Source organism: Delphinus delphis, chromosome 2 (assembly GCF_949987515.2).
Source record: "Delphinus delphis chromosome 2, mDelDel1.2, whole genome shotgun sequence".
NCBI classification, from domain to species: domain Eukaryota; kingdom Metazoa; phylum Chordata; class Mammalia; order Artiodactyla; family Delphinidae; genus Delphinus; species Delphinus delphis.
In genome coordinates, this window is record NC_082684.1 from 34,584,148 (window position 1) to 34,608,919 (window position 24,772).

The window sequence follows — 24,772 nt, forward strand, 5'->3', positions numbered from 1 at the left end:
ATCGTTCTGCTAGTTGACAGGAAATCTCCTTAGATATCATAAAACAAAGACCGTGGCATTTCGTGGCCGTGCTTTGAGCATTAGCCTTGCTTCACAGTAATCAGCAGACCTGACAGAAGGGCTCAGACGTACAGGCATGTGAGCAGCTTCACAAATCTGCATGAGGCAGCCTGAGCAGCTTTGGTTACTTAATTTTTTTAACTCTTTATTACAGAAAGTTTCCAGTACACGAAAGTAGAGAGACCAGTGTAATGAAGTGTCACATACCTATTACCCAGCTGCAATATTTATCATGTCAGTATGACCATTCTTGTTTCATCTTTACCCCTGTCCCTCTACTGGATTATTTTGAAACAAATCCTAGATATCATACCATTCTGTTTATAAATAAAACAGGGTATATCTCTAAAAGGTAAGGACATTTATAAAACAAAACCATAACATCATTCCCATACCTAAAACCAAATTAATGATTCCTTATTATTATCAACTATCCAGTCACTCGTCAGATTTCCCCAGTTGTCTCATGAAGATTCTTTTTAGAATTGGTCTTTCTAGAATCAAGATGTAAATAATGTCCACACATGGCATTCGACTAAACTCTCTCTTAAATCTGTTTTAATCAGTAGGTCCCGCTACCTCTTTTTATTTGTGGAGGAAACTAGGTCATTTGTCCTTTAGAGCTTCCCACACACTGCATCTTGCTGACTGTCACCCCATGGCAATCTGGGTCTCCGTCCCCTGTGTTTTCCAGTACACTGGTAGATAGATCTAGAAGCTTGATTTGATTCAGGCTTAATGTTTTTTGGTTAGTACATTTGATAGGTGGCCGTGTGCCTTCCATCAGGAGACGCACAATGCTCTTTTTGCAGTCAGCCATCGATGATCAATAACTGGATCTATGCTATCAGTAGGGTTTGTAAAGTGGTACAGTTCTAACTCTCTCATCCCTTCTTTGTTTATTAGCTGGACTACTGATCACCTTTTACTCTGACTTCTGGCTTTGACTCCCAGGTGTCTCCATTGTGCATTCCCCCAGTCCGAGGGAGAGGAGCTTCCCACAGAGTCAGCCGCCACTGGAGTTTGTGCCCCCAGCAACGCCCCCTGCCAGGCACCAGTGGGTACCGGATGAGAGTGAGAGCACCTGCATGGTCTGCTGCAGGGAGCGCTTCACCATGGTAAGCAGCGTCCGTCTCCGGCTTTACCTGCAGGAGAAATTGAAGGAAAGCTCTACTTCCTGAGCTTGAGTTTATAGTCACCTCCTGTCCCCAAGAGGATATGGGTATGTTCAGAAGAACTGACTACCAGATCTACGGCTCTGGGTTTACCTTTGACCTGACCAGAATATATTTTCTGAATTTAGACAGATGGTAGACACCCTCAAGGAGCCTTAAATTCTAAAATCTCTGCCATTCTCATGAAATAAATAAAAAGAGCCAGAGTGGTATTGCATGGGAGGAGTCGCCAAATGTTGGGGCATCTCGTTTCTAGCTCCTGTGTCTTTCGCAAAAAGACGGGTGACCTGGTACTGGTTTTATGTGCTGGCGCCAGATGACCTCAGTTCTAATACCAGCACTGCCTCTTACTAGCAATGTGACTATTAACTTTCTCAGTCTCAGATGCTCACTTGTAAACTAGGGATGCTAGGTTATTTGGTTCATGGAGCTATAAACACTAACTACAGTAACAAATGTTACCACCCTGAACACAGTACCTGACTGGCACAGCAGCTCAGCTGATGAATAGGATGACGATGCAATTTCTCTGTGTCTGTTTCCTCCTCGTGTATAAAAGCAGTGTAATATATCTGTCAACCTCTTATGAAATAAGGCAGTATTTGTAAAAGCATCTTGAAAAAAACACTGTTTCATCATCATCAATACCATGTAGACATGTGATCCTCATTGGCTGAGAAAGTCACTTCTTCCCCACTGCTTTTTGCGGTGTCTTCACATGTTTCCTCCACAGACAGATAAGACTTGTCAGGAGCTATTGAAAAACTGTCCATGACTTGGACGTCTTTGCCCATCAGATGAGAGAGATCTTTAAATGTCAGCTTCTTGAAGGCAAGGACTAGTGTGTTCTTTTCTCAGTAGAGGCCCAAGCACATGGTATTCTTAGTAAGTCACAGGTGGCTAATTCCAAGGATAAATGGATTGCCGGGTGCTCACAGGTCCTGCAATCTCACCTTCTCTTCCTCCCTCCTCCTTCTCTTCCTGATGACACTCCTCAGTTTAACAGGCGTCATCACTGTCGCCGCTGTGGTCGGCTAGTGTGCAGTTCCTGCTCCACTAAGAAAACGGTGGTGGAAGGCTGCAGAGAGAACCCTACTCGCGTGTGTGACCAGTGCTATAGTTACTTCAACAAAGAGTGAGTGTCCTGCAGCGGGGCCGCTGCTGCTATTGACCACTGCACCCTCCCCCGGGTCCCGACACTCCTAGGGGTCTCGTTATGGAAAGCGTCTCCAATCTGAGCAATTACAGAAAGTTTTCATTTCACATTCACACTGAAATGCCATTCACTCTACAGTGTAATGTTTGACCCTGGTCAGAGAGACTTCTAAGAGAGGAAGTAGGGATGAGTAGAAGCAGAGATCAGAGCTCTTACATGATGTTCTCTCTGGGATCAGGACACTTAGTTCTTCGGCCTGTCCTCTAACTGAGGCCGTGGGCCTGTCCCCTAACTGAGGCCGTGGATCTTAGTTTGCCAACAGCCTCACCTCTTTTCCGGCCACTTTCGCTTCAGTTGGTCTCAGCTGGACTCCAAAAGACACTGAATGTTGGGGCCTCACTTGCGTCAGCTCTCACTGAGCTCATCATTCTGGCTTGTTATCCGCAACTAGAAGAGCCCACACACTTTCCTGTGCACAGTTCAGCTGGGAACAAGCCTCAGAAACTGCTCATGCCTCTGGCAAGATAGGTCAAGACGGTGTTTGCCGGTCCAGTATTGCTCAATTTTTTCTACTTCTTCTAGCAGCAGAGGAGGGTGAAACTAAGACTCCTAGAGCATGTGGGAATAGGAGCCAAAGCAGCTCTCCAAGAGCAAAATCACTTTGAGTTCTTCATGTTTTACTAACAGACATAAAGGGATTTTACATTCTGCCCAGTAGCTCAACAGCATTTTTGTGTTTCTTTTACTAGGAACATTTTTTTAACATTATTTACCATGGTGATTACTGACCTGATAGGAAGGAAGACGTGCCATGTTCATACCACAGTTTCTGTGACCCTGGCATACCACTGCCTCCCTCTGGGTGGGGGACAGGGAAATTACCCATTTATCATACTGCTGAGATTAGAAATGAGCAGTTGGTATCAGTGAGGATTCTTTCATTCAGCAATCACTGAGCAATAATCACTTTGCCCTCAAGGAGCCCCGATTTTAGTGGGGAGACAGCCAAAACACAGACCACAGAGCCCTTGGGTAAGTGCAGTGTGGAGACACACCCAGCTTAGCCCAGTGATCTGGAGGGTTTTCTAGAGGTGTGGCACTTGGTCTGAGACTTAGAGGATGAGAAGTTGGTAGGAAAAGAAGCCAAAACAGAGCATGCCCCAAAGTGGGAGTAACAACTGCAAAGGTAGGGGCAGGAGAAAATGTGGGTCCTTTGAGGAAGTGTAAATAGGTAGGTGATGGGCTAAGGTTCTGGACTCAGAGGCTGGCAGCTGAGCTGGGAGGACCTAGGGAATGGCAGAGAGGCTTGGAGCTTGCTCATTGAAGCATGGGCCGGGGTTGACCAGGAGGCTCCTCGTGCAGATGCTAGACCTGGGCTCTGGCTGTGACATTGGGATTTAGTGGTTGGTGGCACCAACTGAACTTGATCAGAGCCCGTAGCAGTGTGGGGAGGACTCTTATGGGTTGAGCAGAGGTCATGGGTGGTAGGAGATGGTCTCAAGAGGCAGCGAAGCCATAAGGAGCTTTGTCTGCTAAACTGCAAATGTGGAATATTTTACCCTGAGGAGCTATCAAAGAATTTGATAAAAGAATTTTAAGCAGAAGCATAATATGACCAGATTTGCATTTTTTTTTAATTTTTTTTCTGCGGTACGCGGACCTCTCACTGTTGTGGCCTCTCCCGTTGCGGAGCACAGGCTGCAGACGCGCAGGCTCAGTGGCCATGGCTCACAGGCCCAGCCACTCCGAGGCACGTGGGATCTTCCCGGACCGGGGCACGAACCCGTGTCCCCTGCATCGGCAGGCAGACTCTCAACCACTGCGCCACCAGGGAAGCCCCAGACTTGCATTTTTGAAAGCTCGCTGTACCTACAAAGTAGAGAATAGCTTGGTAGAATCAAGGAGACCAATTGGGAAGCTATTGCAAAGGCTCTAGCATTAAATGATGAGGGCCCTCTCTGAGGCAGGGATGAGGAGAGAGATGGGGACATTTAAACAGGTATTTTAAATGGCACGGGCAAGAAATGGTAAGTGGTTGATTGTGACAGGTGAGGGAGAGAAAAGAGTTTTGGATGATTCCCTGATAATCTCATTCGAGTAACAGTAAATGTCAGTGCTATACACTAAGCTCAAAACAAAGAGCAGGAGGAGGGATTCAAGCATTTCACTTTTTCTTTCTCTGTTTCCAGTGCGCCAGAGGAGAATCCAGGACAACCAGGAGGTAAGGCTGAATCACATTCCCTGTGACTTTTTTTTTTTTTTGGCCACACGACCCAGCTTGTGGGATCTTAGTTCCCCGACCAGGGATTGAACCCACGCCCTCGGCAGTGAAAGCGTGGAGTCCTAACCACTGGACCACCAGGGAATTCCCTCCCTGTGACTTTTTGTCTCTGTGCTCAAGTTGGCTCGTCCTTCAGCATATCTGCTGCAACTGACACCCTCAATGGCAACTCAGTCCAACAGGTTGACCAAAGGAAGTTCTTGGCATTTCTGTCAGGCTATTTCCCTTAAGGTTTGTCATCATAGTAACCTATCATACTGGCCCATTAGCTTCCAGCATCGAGGAGGCCAGCAGCCAAAGAATTTGGTCCTTAACTTTTAGTAGCTTATTTCTCTTCCTTCCCCCACTAGGTTTCCCTTCACCACCATCCTGCCTTCTAATGCTCCCTCCTTCCCCTCGGTAATCATTATTAATAATTTGGGCAGGTTAGTTTTTAGAGTAGCCAATGGCTCATCCCTCCATTTGGGAAGCATGCAGCATTCAGAGTTTCTCGTGTGAAGCAACAAGTTTGTGTGACAAACACTGTAACACTCATTCCAGGTCTGTGCCTGGGGAAGAAAGTTTGAGGTACCCAAGGCGGTCTCCTAAAGGAAATAAAAAAGACCAAAAGGAGAGAAAGGGCCCTAAGATATCAGGCAAGGATCTGCCTGCAGCTCGTGGCTCCCTGGGCTGGGCTAGACTGGACTACCGGCCAGTGAATGACACATGAACGGCATTTGTCTTCTCAGCACCAGACAGCCCCAAGAGCGAAAGCCCTCCATACTCAGCTGTGGTGAGAGTCCCCAAAGCAGCTGAGGTGGAATGGATTTTGGATCTGAATGAGGAGGAAAATGAGCTGGTGCGGAGTGAATTTTACTATGAGCAGGTAATAGCAATAAAATGTGATGGTCATTTGAGTTTCCTTATGATGTGTAGTAGCATGGCAGGAAATGCAGAGTTGGGCAGACACAAGCAGGCCTTCACTTGCTCACAGTGTAATATCATGGGAGCTAAGACAAGTAAACCACTTAAAGCAGAAAATGAGGAACAACTTGAGAAATACACAAGAGGAAATCAGGAAAGCCTTCGTGGAAGAGGTAGCATTTAAGAGGAGCCTTGGAAGTGCGGTAGGAGTTTGACAAGCAGAAGTTTGGGTGTCCTGAGTGGAGTGAGGATAGGAGAAGGGCAAAGAGTTCCAAACTCTAACATCCAAGCGAAGGCACAGTATCAAAAATGATAGGCGAATTAGAAGTGGTTTAATTTGGAGAGAACATAGGGTGTTAATAGAGAGGTAGGAAAGGTAGGGTTGACACAGGCTGTTTATGTGTAGGGCCTTGTACTCTGCAGTAAGATATATGTACTTGGTAGGCATCAGGGCCACGGAAGGTTTCAGAGTGTGCTTTAGGAATATTAATTTAGCAGCACTATTTCCAGTGGCTTGAAACAAAGACTTCTGCAGGTAGCCAGACAAGCAAGGTGACTGTCGTCCAAGCCAGCATTAGGAGCACCTGCGCTGGTGGGACAGTAGACTAAAAAAGAAGGGCACCTACAGGCATTCCCAGGAAGTAGGTAACACGTGGACACAGCTGCCTTCCGCCCAGTAAGGAGACAAAAACCTAGCAGCCAGAGCTTTGCCAGTGCTACCTAGAACTTCTGAAGTATGTTTAGCTCTACTTCTGCTGTGCCGTGGGATCTTTGGCTCCTTCCCCCAGGGTTTTTCAAGCTTTGTGAAAGGGGAAGAGTAATTCCTCCCTCCCAGCTACATTTGAAGACTGCTTTGGTCTGGGAACTCACAGTGTGCTTCTCTCCTCGTCCACCTGGGCCAGGCCCCCAGCGCCTCCTTGTGTATCGCCATCCTGAATCTGCACCAGGACAGCGTTGCCTGTGGCCACCAGCTGATTGAGCACTGCTGCAGGCTGTCCCAGGGGCTCACCAACCCGGAGGTAGATGCGGGGCTGCTCACAGACATCATGAAGCAGCTGCTCTTCAGCGCCAAGATGATGTTTGTCAAGGCAGGCCGGAGCCAGGACCTAGCTCTTTGTGACAGGTAAGTGGAAATGAGTCTCTCTTCTTTTACACGGTGGTCATGTCTGTCCAGCTTCTTTTTCTGACCCTACTGTGGGTTTTCACCTCCCAGTCCTCTGACAAGACATGCTGAACTGTTTTGCGTCTCCATTTGACGTTGATGAAATGCTGTTACACAAGCAGTCTTCCTCACCCTACGCTGACAGCCTGTGTGCTTCTCTTTCCCTGAGTGGATCCTCAAGGCAGGTTCTCTAGCTATAGAGTCTTTCTTTTCCAGTTGGAAAGAAAGACTTGGGTTAATTTGTAATGCACATCAATTTTGGAGAGCACCTTTAGTCTCTGTGGAACTTTCTGCCTTTTAAAGGAGATGTGTCCTCTACCCTAGCCTTGACCAAATTCAGACTGTGGCCTCGGAGTTCTGGGTAACAGATCTATAAAGCGCACTGCGGACTGGTCTGTCCCTAAGTCCCAGGGAGGAATGTGAGTCATAAAGTAGAAGTTTCTATGGAAAAGTGAGGATTAGGCCCCAGCTCCCTACGCAGCCTGCTCTGCCTCCATTCATTAACCTGACAATGAAAACTCCCAGTTCCTGGCTTATCCACCCAGATGTGTGACTCACGTGCATTCCCAGCTCTCAGTCCTAGCCAGATTTGAGAGCAAAGAGCATAATTTTCTTTGACGTGTCAGTGCTTCAGGCACTTGCCCAGGGTACTGGCCTGCAAACTCACCAGATAACAGAGAGTGCAGTGACTCTCAACTTCACCGCTTCCTAGCTCTGTAACCTTAGATGAGTCTGTTAACCACACTGGGCCTCGGTTTCCTCCTCTAGAAAATGGGGATGATAATAATATTTCTTTCCTATGGCCGTAAAGTGAGAGTACTGTATCCATATAAAGGGCTAAGAACTGAGCCTGTGTACTCCAAAAATGTTAGTTTTATTATTCTTACTAACAAAAACCAGAAGGTTGAGAAAGGCAGAAGGAGGTGGGACAGAAAGTGGAAGGAAATATAAAGGAGTTAATTTCACTCATATCAAGAGGCAAAAGATTCTACATCATTTTTCAAGTTGACAAATGAAAAATGAGCTGTATAATATGTTAAATACAATTTTTTAAATAACCATGAAAAGAACCAAAACTCTACCAATTTATCAGAAATGGAGAAGGGAAGGAAAGAACAGAAACCATTTTATATAGCAAAAGGTAGAATTTAAGGCAAAAATAAAGATATATCTAAATATTTCTCAACTATCAGAAATGTAAATGAGATAAAATCTTATTAACAGAAAAGGATACTTAGATGGGGGCTGGAGAACAAATCTAACAGCAAGTCCTATACTTCCTTCAAAATCTAATATAGATGGAGGAAATATCCACTTTGGGTTAAGGGAGCAGAAATTAAGGAAGTCCTTGCTTCAGTGGGATTCTCACCCATCCCCAGGTGCCATGGGCTTCTCTGACACTTAATAGCAGTGGTTTCAAATTACACATCCTTTCTTCCCAGCCCTGGAATCGGTACACTCACTCTAGGGAATCGCTGCACTTGTGCCTAGTTGCTGATGATAGTAGATTCGTCTCTCGTGTGTGTTTAGAACTCCTGGTTTGCAGAGTATTTTTCCGCTGTTTTTAACTCATACCTTCTTCTGTAGACAAATAAATAAATGTTTAAAAACAAAACTCACACCACCTATTACACACGTCCAATACATTATGATACCGAATTTGCTTTTACACACTATGCTCTCCCCTGCCCATCCCCACTAGGTTGAGAATCACTGATGTACTGAATCCCTTTCCAGGGAAATCAGTGGACAAGTCAGGATCCGCAGGGGGTTTTGATAGAATTATGATACAAGATTCAAGAACCTTGAGTGTAGGCCTGTCTCAGGCAGGACTAAACAGAATGATCCCAGACAGCTCTCTGGGCTCTGTTGTTATAAGGTTTTTGCAATCACCAGGTGTCAGGAATAAGATCAAAGGCAGCAGTCCTAGTAACAAGAGTCCATCCTTAACCCAGAGAAAGGATGTCAGGTCCAGGGCACTCGAATCTGAGGGCCCTGCCCAGCAGCACCTCCAGAGGATAGTAGTGATGTGACCTCTGTACTGACCGGGAGTGCAGGCTGCCGATACAGTCCATATACACTCTCCCAAGCAAGCAGGGTTCCAGAGAACCAAAAAGAAACGGGTAGCTTGCGAGCTCCCAGCGTCGGTATAAAGGCCTTGCCTCAAAATAGGAGACCTGAGTGTCCCAGAGCGTCCGTAATCCATGTATTGATAGCTAACGTTTGATGAGTGCCTACAAAGCTCTAGACACCATCCTAAGCTCTTTTCCTCCGGTTATTTCATTTTATCCTTAAAACTCCCCATTATTCTATCCATTTTACAGATGAGTAAATTGAGGCTGAGAAAGGTTAACTAACTTGCCCAAAGTCAGAGAGCCACTAAGTGATAGAGTTGAGTTTCCGAGAGTCTGACTCCAGAGTCTTTTCTCCCATGTACCTCACAATTCTCATTACCACATTTCACATTGGAAATGAAATAGAAAACCTTTAAGCAGCACCTGTTCTTGGGATGACCCTGTGGAGCCTCACTGCCTTGCCCTTTTCCTCCCTGTAGCTACATCAGCAAGGTAGATGTGCTGAATATTTTAGTTGCTGCTGCCTATCGCCACGTGCCATCTCTGGATCAGATCTTGCAACCAGCCGCAGTAACCAGGCTAAGGAACCAGCTTTTGGAAGCTGAGTACTACCAACTGGGCGTTGAGGTGAGGCACAGACAAAGCTGACATCTACCCCAGCGAGTTACCTCCTCTAGTTGTCCTTGGCCATGGGGAGTGTCTAAGGCATGACAAGTTTGCCAGTGTGGGAGTAATGGCAGGTGGGGTGGTGGGGAGGGAAATGATTGACACCAAGGGGATAGAGTTGGTCTTTGGGACCCTCAGGCATGGCTGTGGGTGCCTCCCCCTAAAAGGAGCAGTTTTTCCTCCAGGTCTCCACAAAGACTGGCCTTGATACCACCGGGGCATGGCACGCTTGGGGCATGGCCTGCCTCAAAGCTGGGAACCTCACCGCCGCACGGGAGAAGTTTAGTCGCTGTCTGAAGCCCCCTCTCGACCTCAATCAGCTGAGTCATGGCTCAAGACTGGTACAGGATGTGGTTGAGTACCTGGAGTCCACAGCGAGGCCACTTCTATCCGTGGTAAGAGCACAGCAGGCAGAGGGTGGGCTCCAGGGCCAGGGGGAGGCCCAGGGGCAGTAATGGCCTGGGGAAAGTATCAGCTTCCATTCAGCTGACAGTGGCAGCCCTGGCTCAGAGCTGTCAGGTTTGGATTTCGTTCTTTCCATTATATATGGTTAGATAAGTCATAAAGAGTCAAATTTCAAAAAAAAAAAAGAAAACTAATTTTAAAACAATGAAAATCACATATAATCCCATACCCAGACTTAAGCAATATTTAGATTTTAGTGAATTTTCTTGGTTATGTTTTTGATTTAATTGGTGTTGTACAGTTTATAATATATAGAAGTTTATATCCTGCCTGTTTTCTACCCTTAAAACTATATAATAGTGAGCACTTTTCCACATTGTTAAATATTCTTTGAAAACAGTATTTCCAGCGGCTGCTGAGAACTCCCTGAGTTCCATTGTTCCCTCACACTCTGTCCTCTCTTGGCAGCAAGATGATGATTACTTGGCCACCTTGAAAGAGCTGGAAGCTACCCTTCGGACCCAGAGCCTCTCTCTGGAGGTGATTCCTGAAGGGAAGATCATGAACAACACCTACTACCAAGAATGCCTCTTCTACCTGCATAACTACAGCACCAGCCTGGCCATCATTAGCTTCTACGTGAGGCACAGCTGCCTGCGGGAAGCCCTGCTGCACCTCCTCCAAAAGGTGGGACTTGCAGACGTGGCTGGCTCTCACACGGCAGTGCCTGCTTTGCCCGCTTGGCTTGGCCCATCCAGCTTTCATGGAGGCAATAACCCCCCCTTAACCTTACCCCAGGGTTGAACTATGAGATCATCTCTGGCAAAGTCAGGTCCAAATGGCAAATTCTAGGGAATTCCCTGGTGGTCCAGTGGTTAGGACACCACACTTTCACTGCTGAGCGCCTGGGTTCAATCCCTGGTCAGGGAACTAGGAACCTGTAAGCCTCATGGGCAGCCAAAATACAAAACAAAACAAAACACAAATGGCAAATTCTATCTGCACAAATCATGATTTGATGAGTGTGCGAAAGTCTTAACCTGGATCCCAGATTGTCCTTCTGACGGGCAGTGACAAATTTCATCCCTTCTCCCAGAACATTTAGCAGAACCAAGTAATAGCTGAGAGCATGGTCTCTGGAATGAGATGCTTGGTGTAAGTGGTGTGACCTTGAGCAAATTGCCTAACCTCTCTGTTTCCACACACTTCCCACCTGCTCTGGGCTGTGTCCTGCTGCCGACCCCACTGCTCGTCCACTCAGGGTTCTTACCACAAAGGCCAGGAAGCACCCATGAGCCACATCCTAAATTTGGGGCCACAAGTATCTCATAGAAGGAGAGTGTGCCCTCCTTTGTTTCTTCTGACATCCTCTGCCCTCCTCCCACAGGGGGCAAAGGCACCCCTGAAGTGCATTATTTCTTTGGAGCCATTGTTAGGACTCTGTTTCACCATGACTCTTTACCCTTCTCTTTTTTATCTGAAAGTCCCATGCAATTTTTCTGAGGAATTGAGTGATTAGTACCAAATTTCATATAAAATTAAAGGAGCTTGAGTTATGCTTTAATTCCAATCTGCTGCCTTTATCCAAAATGGCGGCCATTGAAAGTTTACAAACAGGCATATCTCCTAGGATTCCTCCAAGTGGGTCAACAGTACAGAGTCGTGGTAACCATACCCCTACAGGACAGCGAAAGGGAAGTGTTTTCACTACTGCCGTAGCTACTGTGTCTTAACCGGGTGTCAAGAATATTGTAAAAGTTATATTATTTGGCATTTAATTGCTGAAACCTGTTTCCCTTCCCTCAGTTTCCTAAAGAGTTTGGAGGTAAAGCTACTTCTCCTCACCCAGTTCTGTTGCTTCTAACTGATGACCACTCCAGAGGGTTAAGCTGCTTACTTACTTATTTTGGTAAAAGCTGACGGCAGCATTGCCCCTGCTTTACATTCGTCAGAGCTAGGAAAGAAGGCTTCTTTTTATCTCCTGTAATCACAGCTACCCTTGAACTGAAGTATCTTACCTTCTCAAGCAGGTGGGGAACAACAGAAAAAAACATTGTGAAAACTATGACTGAATGCCTAGAGCATGGAAGACGTGATGTTTCCAGCCTCATTCCCTGCCTTTTCACCTCTTACCCACCACATTGCCCCAGAGTGAGCTTTCTAAAACATAGTACATGTTATTTATGTTATTCTTAATTCATGGTATTCCTCCCTCTAAAAGGCCTTCAGTGGATCCCCATGGCCACAAGATGCAGTCCAAATTCCTTAGCATGAATGCAGGACCCAACAGTATCAGGCCCCCTTATTTCACCAGTTTATTTTCACTGCAAATCCTATCTATGCTCTATATTCCAGACTTGCCAAATTACTTAAATTTTCCTGATTGTACCATGCCCTTTCTTACTTCCATGAGTCTGCATTGCTGTTTCCCTGTACCTAGAATGCCCTGCCCTTCCTTGTTTTCTTGGAAAACTCCTGTTTATCCTTCCAGACCCTCTGTATTGAGCATTCACCTCTTCCTATAAACCGTCACTGTACCTAGAACGTAACTCTGTTACTGCATTTATCCCACTGGATTGCAACTATTTGTTTACAATCGTGTCTTCGCATCTGGAGCGAGAAGGCCCATATTTACCTTACCTGGTGTCTTCAAGTACCTGGCCTAGTGCTAGTTATGAATGAATGAGTGGATAGATGAATGGATGAAATGGAAGTTCTTTTTTTTTTTTGGCTGTGTTGGGTCTTCCTTTCATTGCTGCACGCAGGCTTTCTCTAGTTGCGGCGAGCGGGGGCTACTCTTCGTTGCGGCGAGCGGGCTTCTCATTGCGATGGCTTCTCTTATCGCAGAGCACAGGCTCTAGGCATGAGGTCTTCAGTAGTTGTGGCTTGCGGGCTCTAGAGCGCAGGCTCAGTAGTTGTGGTGTACAGGCTTAGTTACTCCGCGGCATGTGGGATCTTCCTGGACCAGGGATTGAACCCGTGTCCCCTGCATTGGCAGGTGGATTCTTAACCACTGTGCCACCAGAGAGGTCCCAAAATGGAAGTTCTTAAGGGGTTGAATGGCCAAATGGTTTTCTTTTCTATTACTGTGGAATGGGGGTTTATGACTCATGGTCTCTGAACCACAGATGAACTTCAGAAGTGAGCAGATTAGTATGTGTTTGTACTTTCCTGATGAGTTGGTCTATGATAGTTATCATTTATTCATTCATCCAAGAAATAGTTATTAAATAGCCAAGGACTATTCTTCACAACAGTGAAGAAAAAAAAGGCAGACAAAAATAGTTGCTCTATAAAACTTACATTATAGTAGGGAGAGAGACAATAAACAAGATAAATAAGATGTATAGTGTAGGTGACAAGTAATAAGAAGAGTGAAGTGGGGGAGAGGGAAGGGACGGATTGTGTAATTTTAGACAGGGTGCCCAGGACAGATGACATCTGAGTAAAGGCCCAAAGTAGATGGGGAATGAATTGTGCAGATTGTGGAGGAAGCACGGTCCACGTGGAGGGAGTAGCAAGTGCAAAGGCCAGGGCAGCTTGAGCAGAGTAAGCTGGGGAAAAGGGTGGTAGCAGATAAGGTCAGAAAGCTAACAGGGCCTAGATCATATAGAGCCTTGTAGACATTATGAGGACTTGGGCTTTGTGCTGAGTGAGAAGGAAAACCATTGGAAGATTTTGAGCAGAGACGTAACGTGATCTGACTTATGTTTTAACCGAATCACTCAGGTTGACTGGTTGGCATTAGTCAAAAAAGAGGCAGGAGTGGAAGATGGTAGACCAGGGAGGAGGCCGTTGCAATCATCCGGGCAAGTGGTGATGATGACTTGGACCAGGATGGTACATGGAGGTGGTGAGAAGTGGTCAGCTACATACAGATTCTGTATGTATTTTGAGGTGGAGCCAATAGAATTTGCTAATGACTTTTATGTTGTGGTGTCAGAGAAAGATGGCTAAGGTTTTTGGCCTGAACAAATAGAAGAACCAAATTGCCATCTGAGAAGGGGAAGACTGCAGAAAGAGCAGATTGGGAAGACACAATCAGGAGTGCAGTTTTATATCAATATGTATTGTTCTCTAGATACCAAAGAGGACTTTTTGCGTCGGCAGTTGGGTGTAAGTTAGGTATACAATTTTGGAGTTCAGAAAGGATAAACAGGCTGGGAATAGAGATTTAGACATAATCAGCAGATAGATAAATTTAAAGCCCTAAGACTTATGAAATCAAAAGAGTGAGTAAAGAAAAAAGGACAGGGACTTCTCTGGTGGCACAGTAGTTAAGAATCCACCTGCCCATGCAGGGGACATGGGTTCAATCCCTGGTCCGGGAAGATCCCACATGCCACAGAGCAACTAAGCCCATGTGAGGCACCAGTACTGAGCCCGGGTGCTGCAACTACTGAAGCCTGTGCGCCTAGAGCCCATGCTCCACAACAAGAGAAGCCACCACAATGAGAAGCCCGCGCACCCGTCAAAGGGTAGACCCTGCTCGCCGCAACTAGAGAGAAAGCCCACACGCAGCCAAAAACAGAGAAAAGAGAACAGCTCCCTCCTAAGCCCTGGAGAGATTAGGAGGAATCAGCAAAGGAGACTGAGAAGGCGTAGCCAGAGAAGCAGAAAGAAAACCTGGTGGGGGTGGTATCCTGGGGGCCAAATAAAGAAAAGTTTTCAAGGAGGAAGCCATCAGCTGTATCACAAGCTGTTGACAGAGCAGGTGGAAAACAAGGACTAAGAATTTTAGATTTAACAACATAGAGGTCATTGGTGACCTGAGGGGCAGTTGCAATGGAGTTGTAGGTGCAAAAGCTAGATGTGAGTGAGTTCAGGAGACAGTCACTGGAGAGGAACTGGAGACAGGGAGTGCAGATAACTCTGGAACAGGGAGTGCAGATAACTCTGGAACTCTGGAGTGCAGATAACTCAAGGAACTTTTCTGTACGGAGAAGGAGAGAAGGGGAGCAGTCACCCGGGTGGGATTCTCTAAGGGTTCCATCTGTGATGTGCAAAAAGATAAGACGCACCGCTGTGGGAGGATGCTGAAGGGCTGTGAGTGGAAGGAAACTCAGAATGGGTCCCAGACAGTGCCAGAACCAGGCTCAAGACTTCTGACTTTTTGCTTTGCCCTGCTCCAGGAGAGTCCCCCAGAAATCTTCATAGAAGGCATCTTCCAGCCAAGCTATAAAAGTGGGAAGCTACACGTTTTAGAAAACTTGCTAGAATCCATTGATCCAACCTTGGAAAGCTGGGGAAAGTACTTGATTGCCGCCTGCCAACATTTACAGAAGAAGAACTACTACCACATTCTGTACGAGCTACAGCAGTTTATGAAGGTAACAGCAGCCCCATCCTGCCTTCTGCCTCTGTCCCTGTTGGCCTGTCACGTGGGGAGACTGTGCAGGATGAGGGAACGAGACTGTCGTTTTGGTTCCTGGCCTTTTGCTCCTTGACTAAGTTTACCGCAAATCCACGTTACTCTCTAGCATTCTTACGTAATATCAGGATTTCCATTCTCATCCTAAAGAGGCAGACTTTAATCTTGTCAGTAATAGCATTCTTCTGAATTCAGGGAATGTAAAGATAAAAAAGAGGGATACGGTAGTTTCAAGATAAACATGGGGCACGAATGCAGAATTCATAAGGAATGAAGGAGAAGTAAGTGTTTTTAGAGAAGATGCATGAAAGGAGAGGGATCATGTTTCTTCCAATCTGTCTGAGGGTGGCCAACACTAGATCACAGAGAAATTGGCTTATTCAACGCCAGAGTGAAAGTGAAGGCAAGTCAAATGGAGAATCAGAAGTCTCCTTTTTAAAGATCTCTTTTGTGCTGGAATAATGTCCTACCTAAGGTCCCAGCCAGTCAGTTCACTTTGGGATCTCTTGGGCCTCTGAGGGAAAGGGTGCTGGCAGCCAGGCTTCATGGGGGGACATCAGATCAGAGTTCTCCTCACACCCCCACCCTCCAAATCTCCTTTGACCTGAACATTCATTTTCCTCTTCCAGGACCACATCCGGGCCGCCATGACCTGTATTCGGTTCTTCAGTCACAAAGCAAAGACATATACGGAGCTGGGAGAGAAGCTCTCTTGGCTGCTTAAGGCCAAGGACCACCTGAAGATCTACCTCCAAGAAACCTCCCGCCGTACTGGAAGGAAGAAAACCACCTTCTTCCGAAAGAAGATGACGGCAGCTGATGTGTCAAGGTAACTTGGGGTTCAGGGAGCAGTTGGGGTGGGGCAGAAAGGCTGGAACCGAGGGTCTGTCGGTGATGCAGCCGCTCTTGCCCATCTCTGAACTCTTGGGAAACAAACACATACACATACACGCACACACCTAACAGGAATCATTCCTGGATGACAGTGTCCGGTACAAGCCTGGAAAGCCGCCAGAGGAGCTTGTAGGAGAAGAGGAAAGTAGGGGAGGCGCAGGGACTGGGATCACATGTGACAGTCAGACTAAGTCCCTACCCCTTACAAGACGCAGAGGAGGTCCTGGGTGATCTGGCCCCCGCCTGCATCTCCATCTTACCTAACGCTACTCTCTCCTTTCTTGTGGCGTGTCAGGCACCCTGGCCTCCGGGGGTTCCTCAGCACCCCAGGTCCTTCCCTCCTCTCAGCCTTTTTGCTGAGAACACAACATCTGAAGTAAATGTTCCACCGCTACTGTTTATTCCTTCACAGTCCCAGTCGCTAGATACTCGATGTGTCTGCTTGTTACCCACCTCTCCTCTAGCCTCCGAACTCTGGAGGGCAGGGTTCATGTCTCTCTCAGCCGCTGCTGTTGTTAGTAGCACGCCGTGCTCCGTAAACACTCATCAGCCGCTTTCGTCTTGTCGTAACTGCTCAGAGGGTATTTTGGATCTCTTTTCCCTCCGCATCCTTTCTTCTGCCTTTTCCATTGCCATCCTATTATGATTTCTCAGTCACCTGGCCCTGTTACTCCTGAGGCCCTCCTGAGGCTAGACTGTGCATCTCCTGTCACCGTAGGCACATGAACACACTTCAGCTGCAGATGGAAGTGACCAGGTTCTTACATCGCTGCGAAAGTGCTGGGACCTCTCAGATCACCCCCTTGCCTCTGCCAACCCTGTTTGGAAACAACCACATGAAAATGGATGTTGCCTGCAAGGTATGCACGATGTGTCAGACCTCCGGCAGGCTGTTCTCTTTCAGAGTGCCTGTCACACTTGTAATCGTCCAGTTATCATTATTTCAGTCATTCTTTTGAGGGCTGCCTCCCCGATGGAATGAGAGCCCCGGAAGGCTGGAGACCGAGTCCGTTTTGATTACTCTTGTATCGCTAGTGCCTGCACTCAGTAGCGTCTCCACAAATATTTGTTGAATAAATGACTGAGTGAGGGCCTCGTTCGTGACTGCGGGGCTGCTCCAGTAATTCTTGCTTCTTTAAGCACGTTTCCCTCTCATTTTCAGGTCATGCTAGGAGGGAAAAACGTAGAAGATGGTTTTGGAATTGCATTCCGGGTTCTGCAGGTATGACGCAGATTACTCAGGATTATACCGAGGGCGATCAGCACATGACCACAGTTCTGTGAGAGATCATTCTTCAGAAAATTTTTATACCAAGGAAAGCAGATTTACACGTACATCAAGGATGAAATCAACAAGAGGGCTGTTACAGAACTGGGTCAAATTCAAGACCGTAGGCCACTTTGCCAAAAGCCAAGCAACCAATGACGAGTTCATCAAAAGCTATCAAATAACTACCCGAAACGAGGTCTAGGAGAGTTCCACACAGCTGTCCTCATTGTGGGGGGCGTGGCTGGAGGAGGTGGCAGAGGGGCTGCGGTGCGGGGGTCCTATTCAGGGGGAGGGGCCGCTGCCCAGGAGCCGGCTCGAGGCATACATTTTCTGTTGCTTGTGATACGAGGACACAGGTACAGCTGTGGCACTGGAGCAGAGGATGGAACAGGGCACCAAAACCATGAAAAGCCAGACCACTCCCCACCACACAGTGACACACAGGCACGCTGAGGCCCATCACCCTCCAGGCAGACACGGTCTTCACACAGTGTGCATCTAAAGGATCAAAGACAACAAACCAGCTGACAGATTTCTTTCTTCCCACCCATTTTCCCTGTTGGGCAAAGACCCCAAGGCAACAACATGTTTATCTGGTAGTTTCTAGCAAATCAGTCTTTTGGTGAATTGGTCTGTTTCCTAACACCAAGGCATCTCTTAACAGAGCACCAAGTGTCCAGGGCAGCCAGTATCAGCCCCCGACATCCATTTTCCAAGAGAAAGGTGACTCGTTAGAGAGAGAATGAACTGGTCTTGGGCATTTGATTAGAATATTTTCAGAAAGTGACACGGCAGCACGTGAGATGTACCGGTGTAGGTATCAAAGTTACGAGTTTTGTGGCTGCTTCCTAAATGTCTGCCGAGCTCCAAGAGAAGAACTTTTTGCTGATTGTTTGTTTATGTATGTTCTCTATTGGGACTGCAGTCTTGTCTACCCCAAGCCCAGTGGGAGCTCTGTAAATGTCACCTTCCTTCCCGCCATTGGTGTCCCTGCCTCCCTACACCCATCACCCCACGTTCTGTTCTAGGACTTCCAGCTGGACGCTGCCGCAACCTACTGCAAAGCCGCCCGGCAGTTGGTGGAGAGGGAGAAGTACAGTGAGATCCGACAGCTGCTCAAATGTGTCAGCGAGTCAGGCATGGCGGCCAAAAGTGACGGGGACACCATCCTCCTCAACTGCTTGGAAGCATTCAAGAGAATTCCACCCCAGGTGCGCTCACCCCCAGACCTCTCAGCTCCTCTGCCTATTTCAGTGTCTTCACATCCCCCTCTTTATTTTTCTCTTCCTCATACTTCTGTACCTGAAACTCTACAAGATCCCTCTGTCTTTCTGACCCCTCTGTAATGATGGCCTCACTAATCAACCCTTCGCTGGAAAGAAAATTCATGGTGATAATCACTGTATCCAGAGGCCATCCCTCAGCATCCCATTGTCTGATGCTGTTGGCACCCGGAAGTGTCTGCAGACGGACAGAGTTGAGTTTCTCCCTGTGATTGTAGAGGAGGTCATTGTGGGCCTGCAGGTGGCCTTTGAAGCGTGTCACCTGCAAAAATGTCCCCCAATGGCTTCCTAGAGGGGTGAACAGAGCCACATCCTTTCTTTTTTTTTTTAAATAAATTTACTTTATTTTATTTTTGGCTGCGTTGGATCTTCGTTGCTGCACGTGGGCTTTTCTCTGGTTGTGGCGAGCGGGGGCTACTCTTCTTTGCAGGGTGCAGGCTTCTCATTGCAGTGGCTTCTCTTGTTGCGGAGCATGGGCTCTAGGTGTGCGGGCTTCAGTAGTTATGGCTCGCAGGCTCTAGAGCACAGGCTCAATAGTTGTGGCGCACAGGCTTAGTTGCTCCGCGGCATGTGGGATCTTCCCAGACCAGGGCTTGAACCTGTGTTCCCTGCATTGGTAGGCAGATTCTTAACCACTGTGCCACCAGGGAAGCCCCACATCCTCTCTTGAAGGCCAAGGACAGGCCTCATTTGCTGTTGCTTCTCAGATTCCCAAGCTTAGTGTTATCATTAGCTTTCCTCTGTTGCTCTTACAGCAGGAGTTGAGTTTGGTTTTTGTGGGGTTTTTGGCCGTGCCACGCAGCTTGTGGGATCTTAGTTCCCTGACCAGCTACTGAACCCGGGCCCTCAGCAGTGAAAGCATGGGTTCCTAACCTCTGGACCGCCTGGGAATTCCCAGGTGATGAGTTTGTAGAGAAGGGTCAGGCAGGCATCCCCACCCTGAGTCAGAACGGCTGGGCTGAGGCTGGATTGGGCCCCAGCTGCCACGCTGGGGACCCCTCCATCTCATGACTACTGTGTCTCTGTTCTGAACAGGAGCTGGAGGGCCTGATCCAGGCGATGCACAGTGATGACAGCAAGGTGAGCGGAACTGTCTCCACACCCAGTAGCGCTCGGGAGCAGCACTTTGGACTTGCATTTCACCTTTATCCTTTGCTCGCTACCATTCAACCTGTATCTCAGCCTCTTTGTTATCAGAGGTGGGACTGAGACCCAGATAGGGGCGTAGAAGGGAGGGAATAGGTGGGGAACGTGAGAAACCTGACCACACGAGCCTTTGCCCTCCCATTTCTTTATCCCCCAAGACACACATGTCCTAGACTTCTCTCAACTCTCCATTTCCTATGGAGGTTTTCTCTCAGAGCCCTAGGAAATCCTCACTTTCATCTTCAGATGGACTCACTGCATGAGGTTCTCAGAGTGAGCAGGCATCTCTTTATCCTGGAGGAACAAGTGTACCCTCTACAGTAAGGAAAAAACCCACCCAACCCTTTGACCAACGATGTCTGTTGGTGCCTCAGTCTGCAGAACAGACCTTGCCCCTGGGGCCTGCAAGCTCTTCCTGTTGAGTGGGAGGGAAATCGGTGAACCTTTGGGAAGGGTGCCAGCGGCTCCTGTTTGTGGCCTCACCGCAGGTTCAATCCACCTGCCATCTGGAGGAAGGCCCACAGGCCAAGAGAGGCAGGAGAAAGCCAAGCCAGCCTGCCCTGGCCACTAGCAGCGGAATTATCTGGCAGCTGAGTCCCTTGTGAAGAAAACTAATGTTAGGCAAACAGCTTCTCACACAGCCACATTGCTGCTCCCCACGGCGGTATTGCTAATCCCTGGACTGAAGTTGCAGGGCATTTTTCATTTGAGGTTAGGGAGAAGCTGTTCTTAACATTTCTTCACTTAATTCTGCAACATCCTGATGACATCCTGTGGAAGGGGTGGAATTCTGACATCCTAAAATGTGCAAAATTACTTTTCTAGAATCAAAATGAGAACCCGACAGCCAGGCCAGACACCCAGGTTTCTTGATTCTCCGGCTATGGTTCTTTTCCAAGCCTTCAGTGATCCTCCTGTTCTGTAGGACAGAGACTTTGTGCCTGGGAAAGATGGATACTGAAAGCTATACCGTCGTTATTACTTTTTCAGGTTTTTTCTGGTAGCAGCTGTTCTAACACACTTACGTGATCTCAGGTCACAGTATCTTGCCAAAAAACAGCTTCGTTCAGTTTCTATTCCAGACTTTCTGGAAAAATGCCCTCCTCCTCTAGGTAGGAATTTTACCTGCCAACTTGTGATACTCTGTTTAATGTACACTGGTACCAAGCAGAGCTGAGGGCCTGGGTGAAGCGAATGTCCTAGGGCAGCAGGTAGATAACCATACTGCAGGACTTGATCACTTCAGAGAGCTCAGACATGTCAGAACATGTCTTCTAGCTGTAGGCGATTATCTGTAATTGAGCTTAGGAAAGGAAGACTTTAGTGACCAAGGTAAAAAAAAGAAGATGGAGCATTGAAACATCAAGAGAGAAGAGTCCCCTCCAACCACCAGAAGGACTGTCATGGCAGAAAGGCAGCTGCTAGCGGGAGCTCTGAGGCAACTCACCTGGGCCTTGCTGTTCGCTGGCCTGGAACCCTGGCTAACCAGGGAGGTGCTGGTGAGGTCGTGGCCAGGGAAGGCAGGGGCTCTCGTCTCCACCCAGCTGGGCATTCCTGAGCTGGAGGGTGTCCTGAATGTAGGAAACTGAGCTGCCTCTGTGCCAAACTGCAAGTCAGATCAACCTGGGGTCACGCCTTATTTAGAGTTTTTCTAATTGTGTGCGTTTTCTTCCCAAAATTTCCTGTTAAAAGATTTTTAATTCAGCAGGTCAGAAACAGAAAATAGAGAAAGGGGCTCTGTGTGCCCATTGTAGGGGGCAGGTATGATGGCTCATTCATTCACTCATTCACTTCATGCATTTTCATTGAACACCTGCATGCCAGACCCTGTGCTAGGCACCAGGAATGGCTAGAAAAAGCAGACACCATTCCTGCCATCCTGGCCAAGGAGGCAGTCATCAATCAAATCATCAGACAAATAACTACAAAACCACAGTCTGTCGGCAGCGAGGCCAGGAGGAGGCTGGAGAGCCCAGGGGAGTGAGGAGGGCCTTGGAGGGAGTGGTTAGCGGCCAGACTCTGCCTGCCTACCTTCTTCTTTTTGAAATTCTTAGCTTATTTGTAATAACTTTTTACACTATAAAATAACAGTGTAATATTTAAAGAGTGGCCGTAATGTAATAAAAGGCAAGAACCCAATTATTTTTTTTCCTAATAACCTCTAATCTGTTTTGACAGAGTATCTTTTTTTTTTAATTAATTAATTTATTTACTTTTGGCTGTGTTTGGTCTTCGTTTCTGTGAGAGGACTTTCTCTAGTTGCGGTGCGCGGGCCCCTCACCGTCGTGGCCTCTCTTGTTGCGGAGCACAGGCTCCAGATGTGCAGGCTCAGTAGTTGTGGCTCACAGGCCCAGTTGCTCCGTGGCATGTGGGATCTTCCCAGACCAGGGCTCAAACCCGTGTCCCCTGCATTGGCAGGCAGATTCTCAACCACTGCACCGCCAGGGAAGCCCAAGAACCCAATTATTGATTGGTAGGTGAGAAGTGTGTCTCATCTGCTTGAGCTCTCTGTGCGCCTGTTGGTGACTTGTCAGTGACGGTTTCCTTCCCGCTGTTTCTTACACCCACCTGGCAGGTTCAGGCCTACCTGACGTGTTGCAAGCTGCGTTCTGCCTACTTGATCGCCGTGAAGCAAGAACACTCGCGGGCCGCGGTCCTCGTCCAGCAGGTGCAGCAGGCCGCCAAGAGCAGTGGGGACGCAGTAGTGCAAGACATCTGCTCCCAGTGGCTTCTGACAAGCCACAGCCGGGGTGCCCACGGCTCGGGCTCCAGGAAGTGACCCTGGACTACGGGGCCTGACAACTGTGGGAGGGGAGTGATGGGCATGCTTCCAGCTCTTCCCTCCTGTGGGACGGGACTTCCCTGGCTCCACCCCAGGTGGGAAAGAGCTGGAATTGGACCCGACTTGCCATCCTGGGCAAAGACAGGACCTTTCACACAAGTGCCATGTTTCTGTAAAACTGTGGAGTCTGTGTTTGTCTGGAGATGGCCAGTTCTTTCTACCTCAGAGTGAGTGTGTGTGTGTGCACGCTCTTTGCGCTCATGTTTACGCCCAAGCATTTCTGAACAAATGAAACTCTCCCCCCACTATCAAAGAGGCACTTTACTTTAGACTTCTGCCTGTCTGAAAACCTTCCCCGCGTTTTTGGTTCTTAACCCGGGTTCATCCTGTTTGTACACAGTTCCCTCTGTGTGGAGATGTTCCAGTAGCTCCTCGTGACTGGAAGGGTTTTAACAGAGAATTATAGAGCAGCATCAAAAGGATTTCCTCTTCTTCCCTCCTTCCCGTCCCCAAATTCAGAGATGGCTTTAGGGCAGTTGCTTCCTGTGCTATAAAACCATTCTGAGTGTCTCTCCTCTCACAAGCGCCAGAGTTACCATGAATCTTCGGAAGGTGGTCTGAACAGAAAGGTCCTCAGGTGCTGGCATCTGAAAGCTGTGGCTACCTGTGCACGTGATGGGGTCTGGAGCCCTACACATGGGCAGGAGGGGCGCCATCACGTTTATCCACAGGGAGAGAAAAGGGAACCTCTCCAAACAGGATTGCAGGAGGGTTGTTGACAAGCAAAGAACTGGCTCTTGTCAATATCCCTGCTGCAAAGTGAGAGTCTGGGGAGAGAAACAGTAGCCCAGACCCTGGAACTGAATGGCTGGACTTTGCCTGTTTGAGTTACAGTCCTATATGTGCCCCTTAAATTGGTTAGGAAATCACTTCCTCTTCCCTCCTGCTTCTCTTCAGTCTCTTCGGAACAGAAGGATGTACACGCAGAGACCCAAGGTTGTTGAGAAGGCAGTGCACTTCTTTGTCTTAACAAAGGGAGTCACGGGTTCACTTTGAAGTTGGACCAGCGGACAAGAATTAAACAAGGGGGGCTTCCCTGGTGGCTCAGTGGTTAAGAATCCGCCTGCCAGTGCAGGGAACACAGGTTCGAGCCCTGGTCCGGGAAGATCCCACATGCCACGGAGCAGCTAAGCCCGTGTGCCACAACTACTGAACCTGCACGCCTAGAGCCCGTGCTCTGCAACAAGAGAAGCCACTGCAATGAGAAGCCCGTGCACCGCGACGAAGAGTAGCCCCCGCTCGCTGCAGCTAGAGAAAACCCGTGCACAGCAACAAAGACCCAACTCAGCCATAAATAAATAAATTTATTTTTTAAAAAGAAGAATTAAACAAGGGGATGGTGAAATAGGTCATGTCCAGTTGGGCAACTAGGTGAAGTGCTCCTTTAATAAGCATTGGCCTGTCTTCCCACCAGAGATGTGACAGCGTTTTGGAAAAGGTCTTCCATAGTCCATGACTTGGATTTGCAAATGAGGGGTGTGAGGAAAGCTCCGCAGCTGCGAGCCTCCCACCAGCCAGAGCTCAGCCTGTTGATCTCACGTTTGCTGCTGAGAGAAACGGGAGCTAGAAGCCAAAGTCACTATCTCTGGTGCTTAGAAACCCTGTGGATTTCCCTCTGAACCAGGTTTTTTTAATAGTAAAATAAACAACTGTAAGAGCATCTGTCAGATTCAAAGTTTTGGTCCTCTTAGGGGAGAGACTGAAAAGAAAATACTAGACCCCTTTATGGGAAAGTGTGACAAGTGGCTTTGAGTCATAAAATGCATCTGTCTCCCAGAAAACATCATTTCCTGGCATCTGCTTGCCCTTCTGAGTCTGCCCTTTTTGCACTGAACATAAGCACTTTATATAAATGGGTTGCAAATCTTACAGCCCTTAATTTGGGATGTTAAGACCAGATTTTCCTGACTCTCAGTTAGTTGAACTATAAAATAGGCAGCCGTTGACTAGACTGACGTAAGATGAGGCTAAGGGCTTTTGGGCATCAGGCTGTGGTCTCCAGCAAAAAACAAAATAACAAACTAATGGACACGTCAAAGGGTTGAATGTTTTATTATAAGCAAGTCTTAATAAAGTGTCTGTC

The 24,772-nt window shown here is 47.7% G+C and overlaps 1 protein-coding gene across 4 annotated transcripts in view; it reads left to right on the forward strand.

Moving 5' to 3' along the window:
- Positions 1-24,772, forward strand: part of ZFYVE26 (zinc finger FYVE-type containing 26) — a 62,193-nt gene extending 37,421 nt beyond the window's left edge. For all 4 annotated transcript variants that reach the window (XM_060004354.1, XM_060004355.2, XM_060004353.1 and 1 more), the window contains 15 exons: positions 1,015-1,178; positions 2,234-2,370; positions 4,581-4,612; positions 5,401-5,537; positions 6,478-6,698; positions 9,292-9,439; positions 9,664-9,873; positions 10,352-10,570; positions 15,016-15,213; positions 15,884-16,083; positions 16,867-17,008; positions 17,311-17,370; positions 18,447-18,629; positions 19,737-19,781; positions 22,423-24,772. In XM_060004354.1, coding sequence (XP_059860337.1) covers positions 1,015-1,178; positions 2,234-2,370; positions 4,581-4,612; positions 5,401-5,537; positions 6,478-6,698; positions 9,292-9,439; positions 9,664-9,873; positions 10,352-10,570; positions 15,016-15,213; positions 15,884-16,083; positions 16,867-17,008; positions 17,311-17,370; positions 18,447-18,629; positions 19,737-19,781; positions 22,423-22,626 — 2,300 coding nt within the window. In that variant the 3' untranslated portion in view covers positions 22,627-24,772. The remainder of the gene's footprint in view (positions 1-1,014; positions 1,179-2,233; positions 2,371-4,580; positions 4,613-5,400; positions 5,538-6,477; positions 6,699-9,291; positions 9,440-9,663; positions 9,874-10,351; positions 10,571-15,015; positions 15,214-15,883; positions 16,084-16,866; positions 17,009-17,310; positions 17,371-18,446; positions 18,630-19,736; positions 19,782-22,422) is intronic.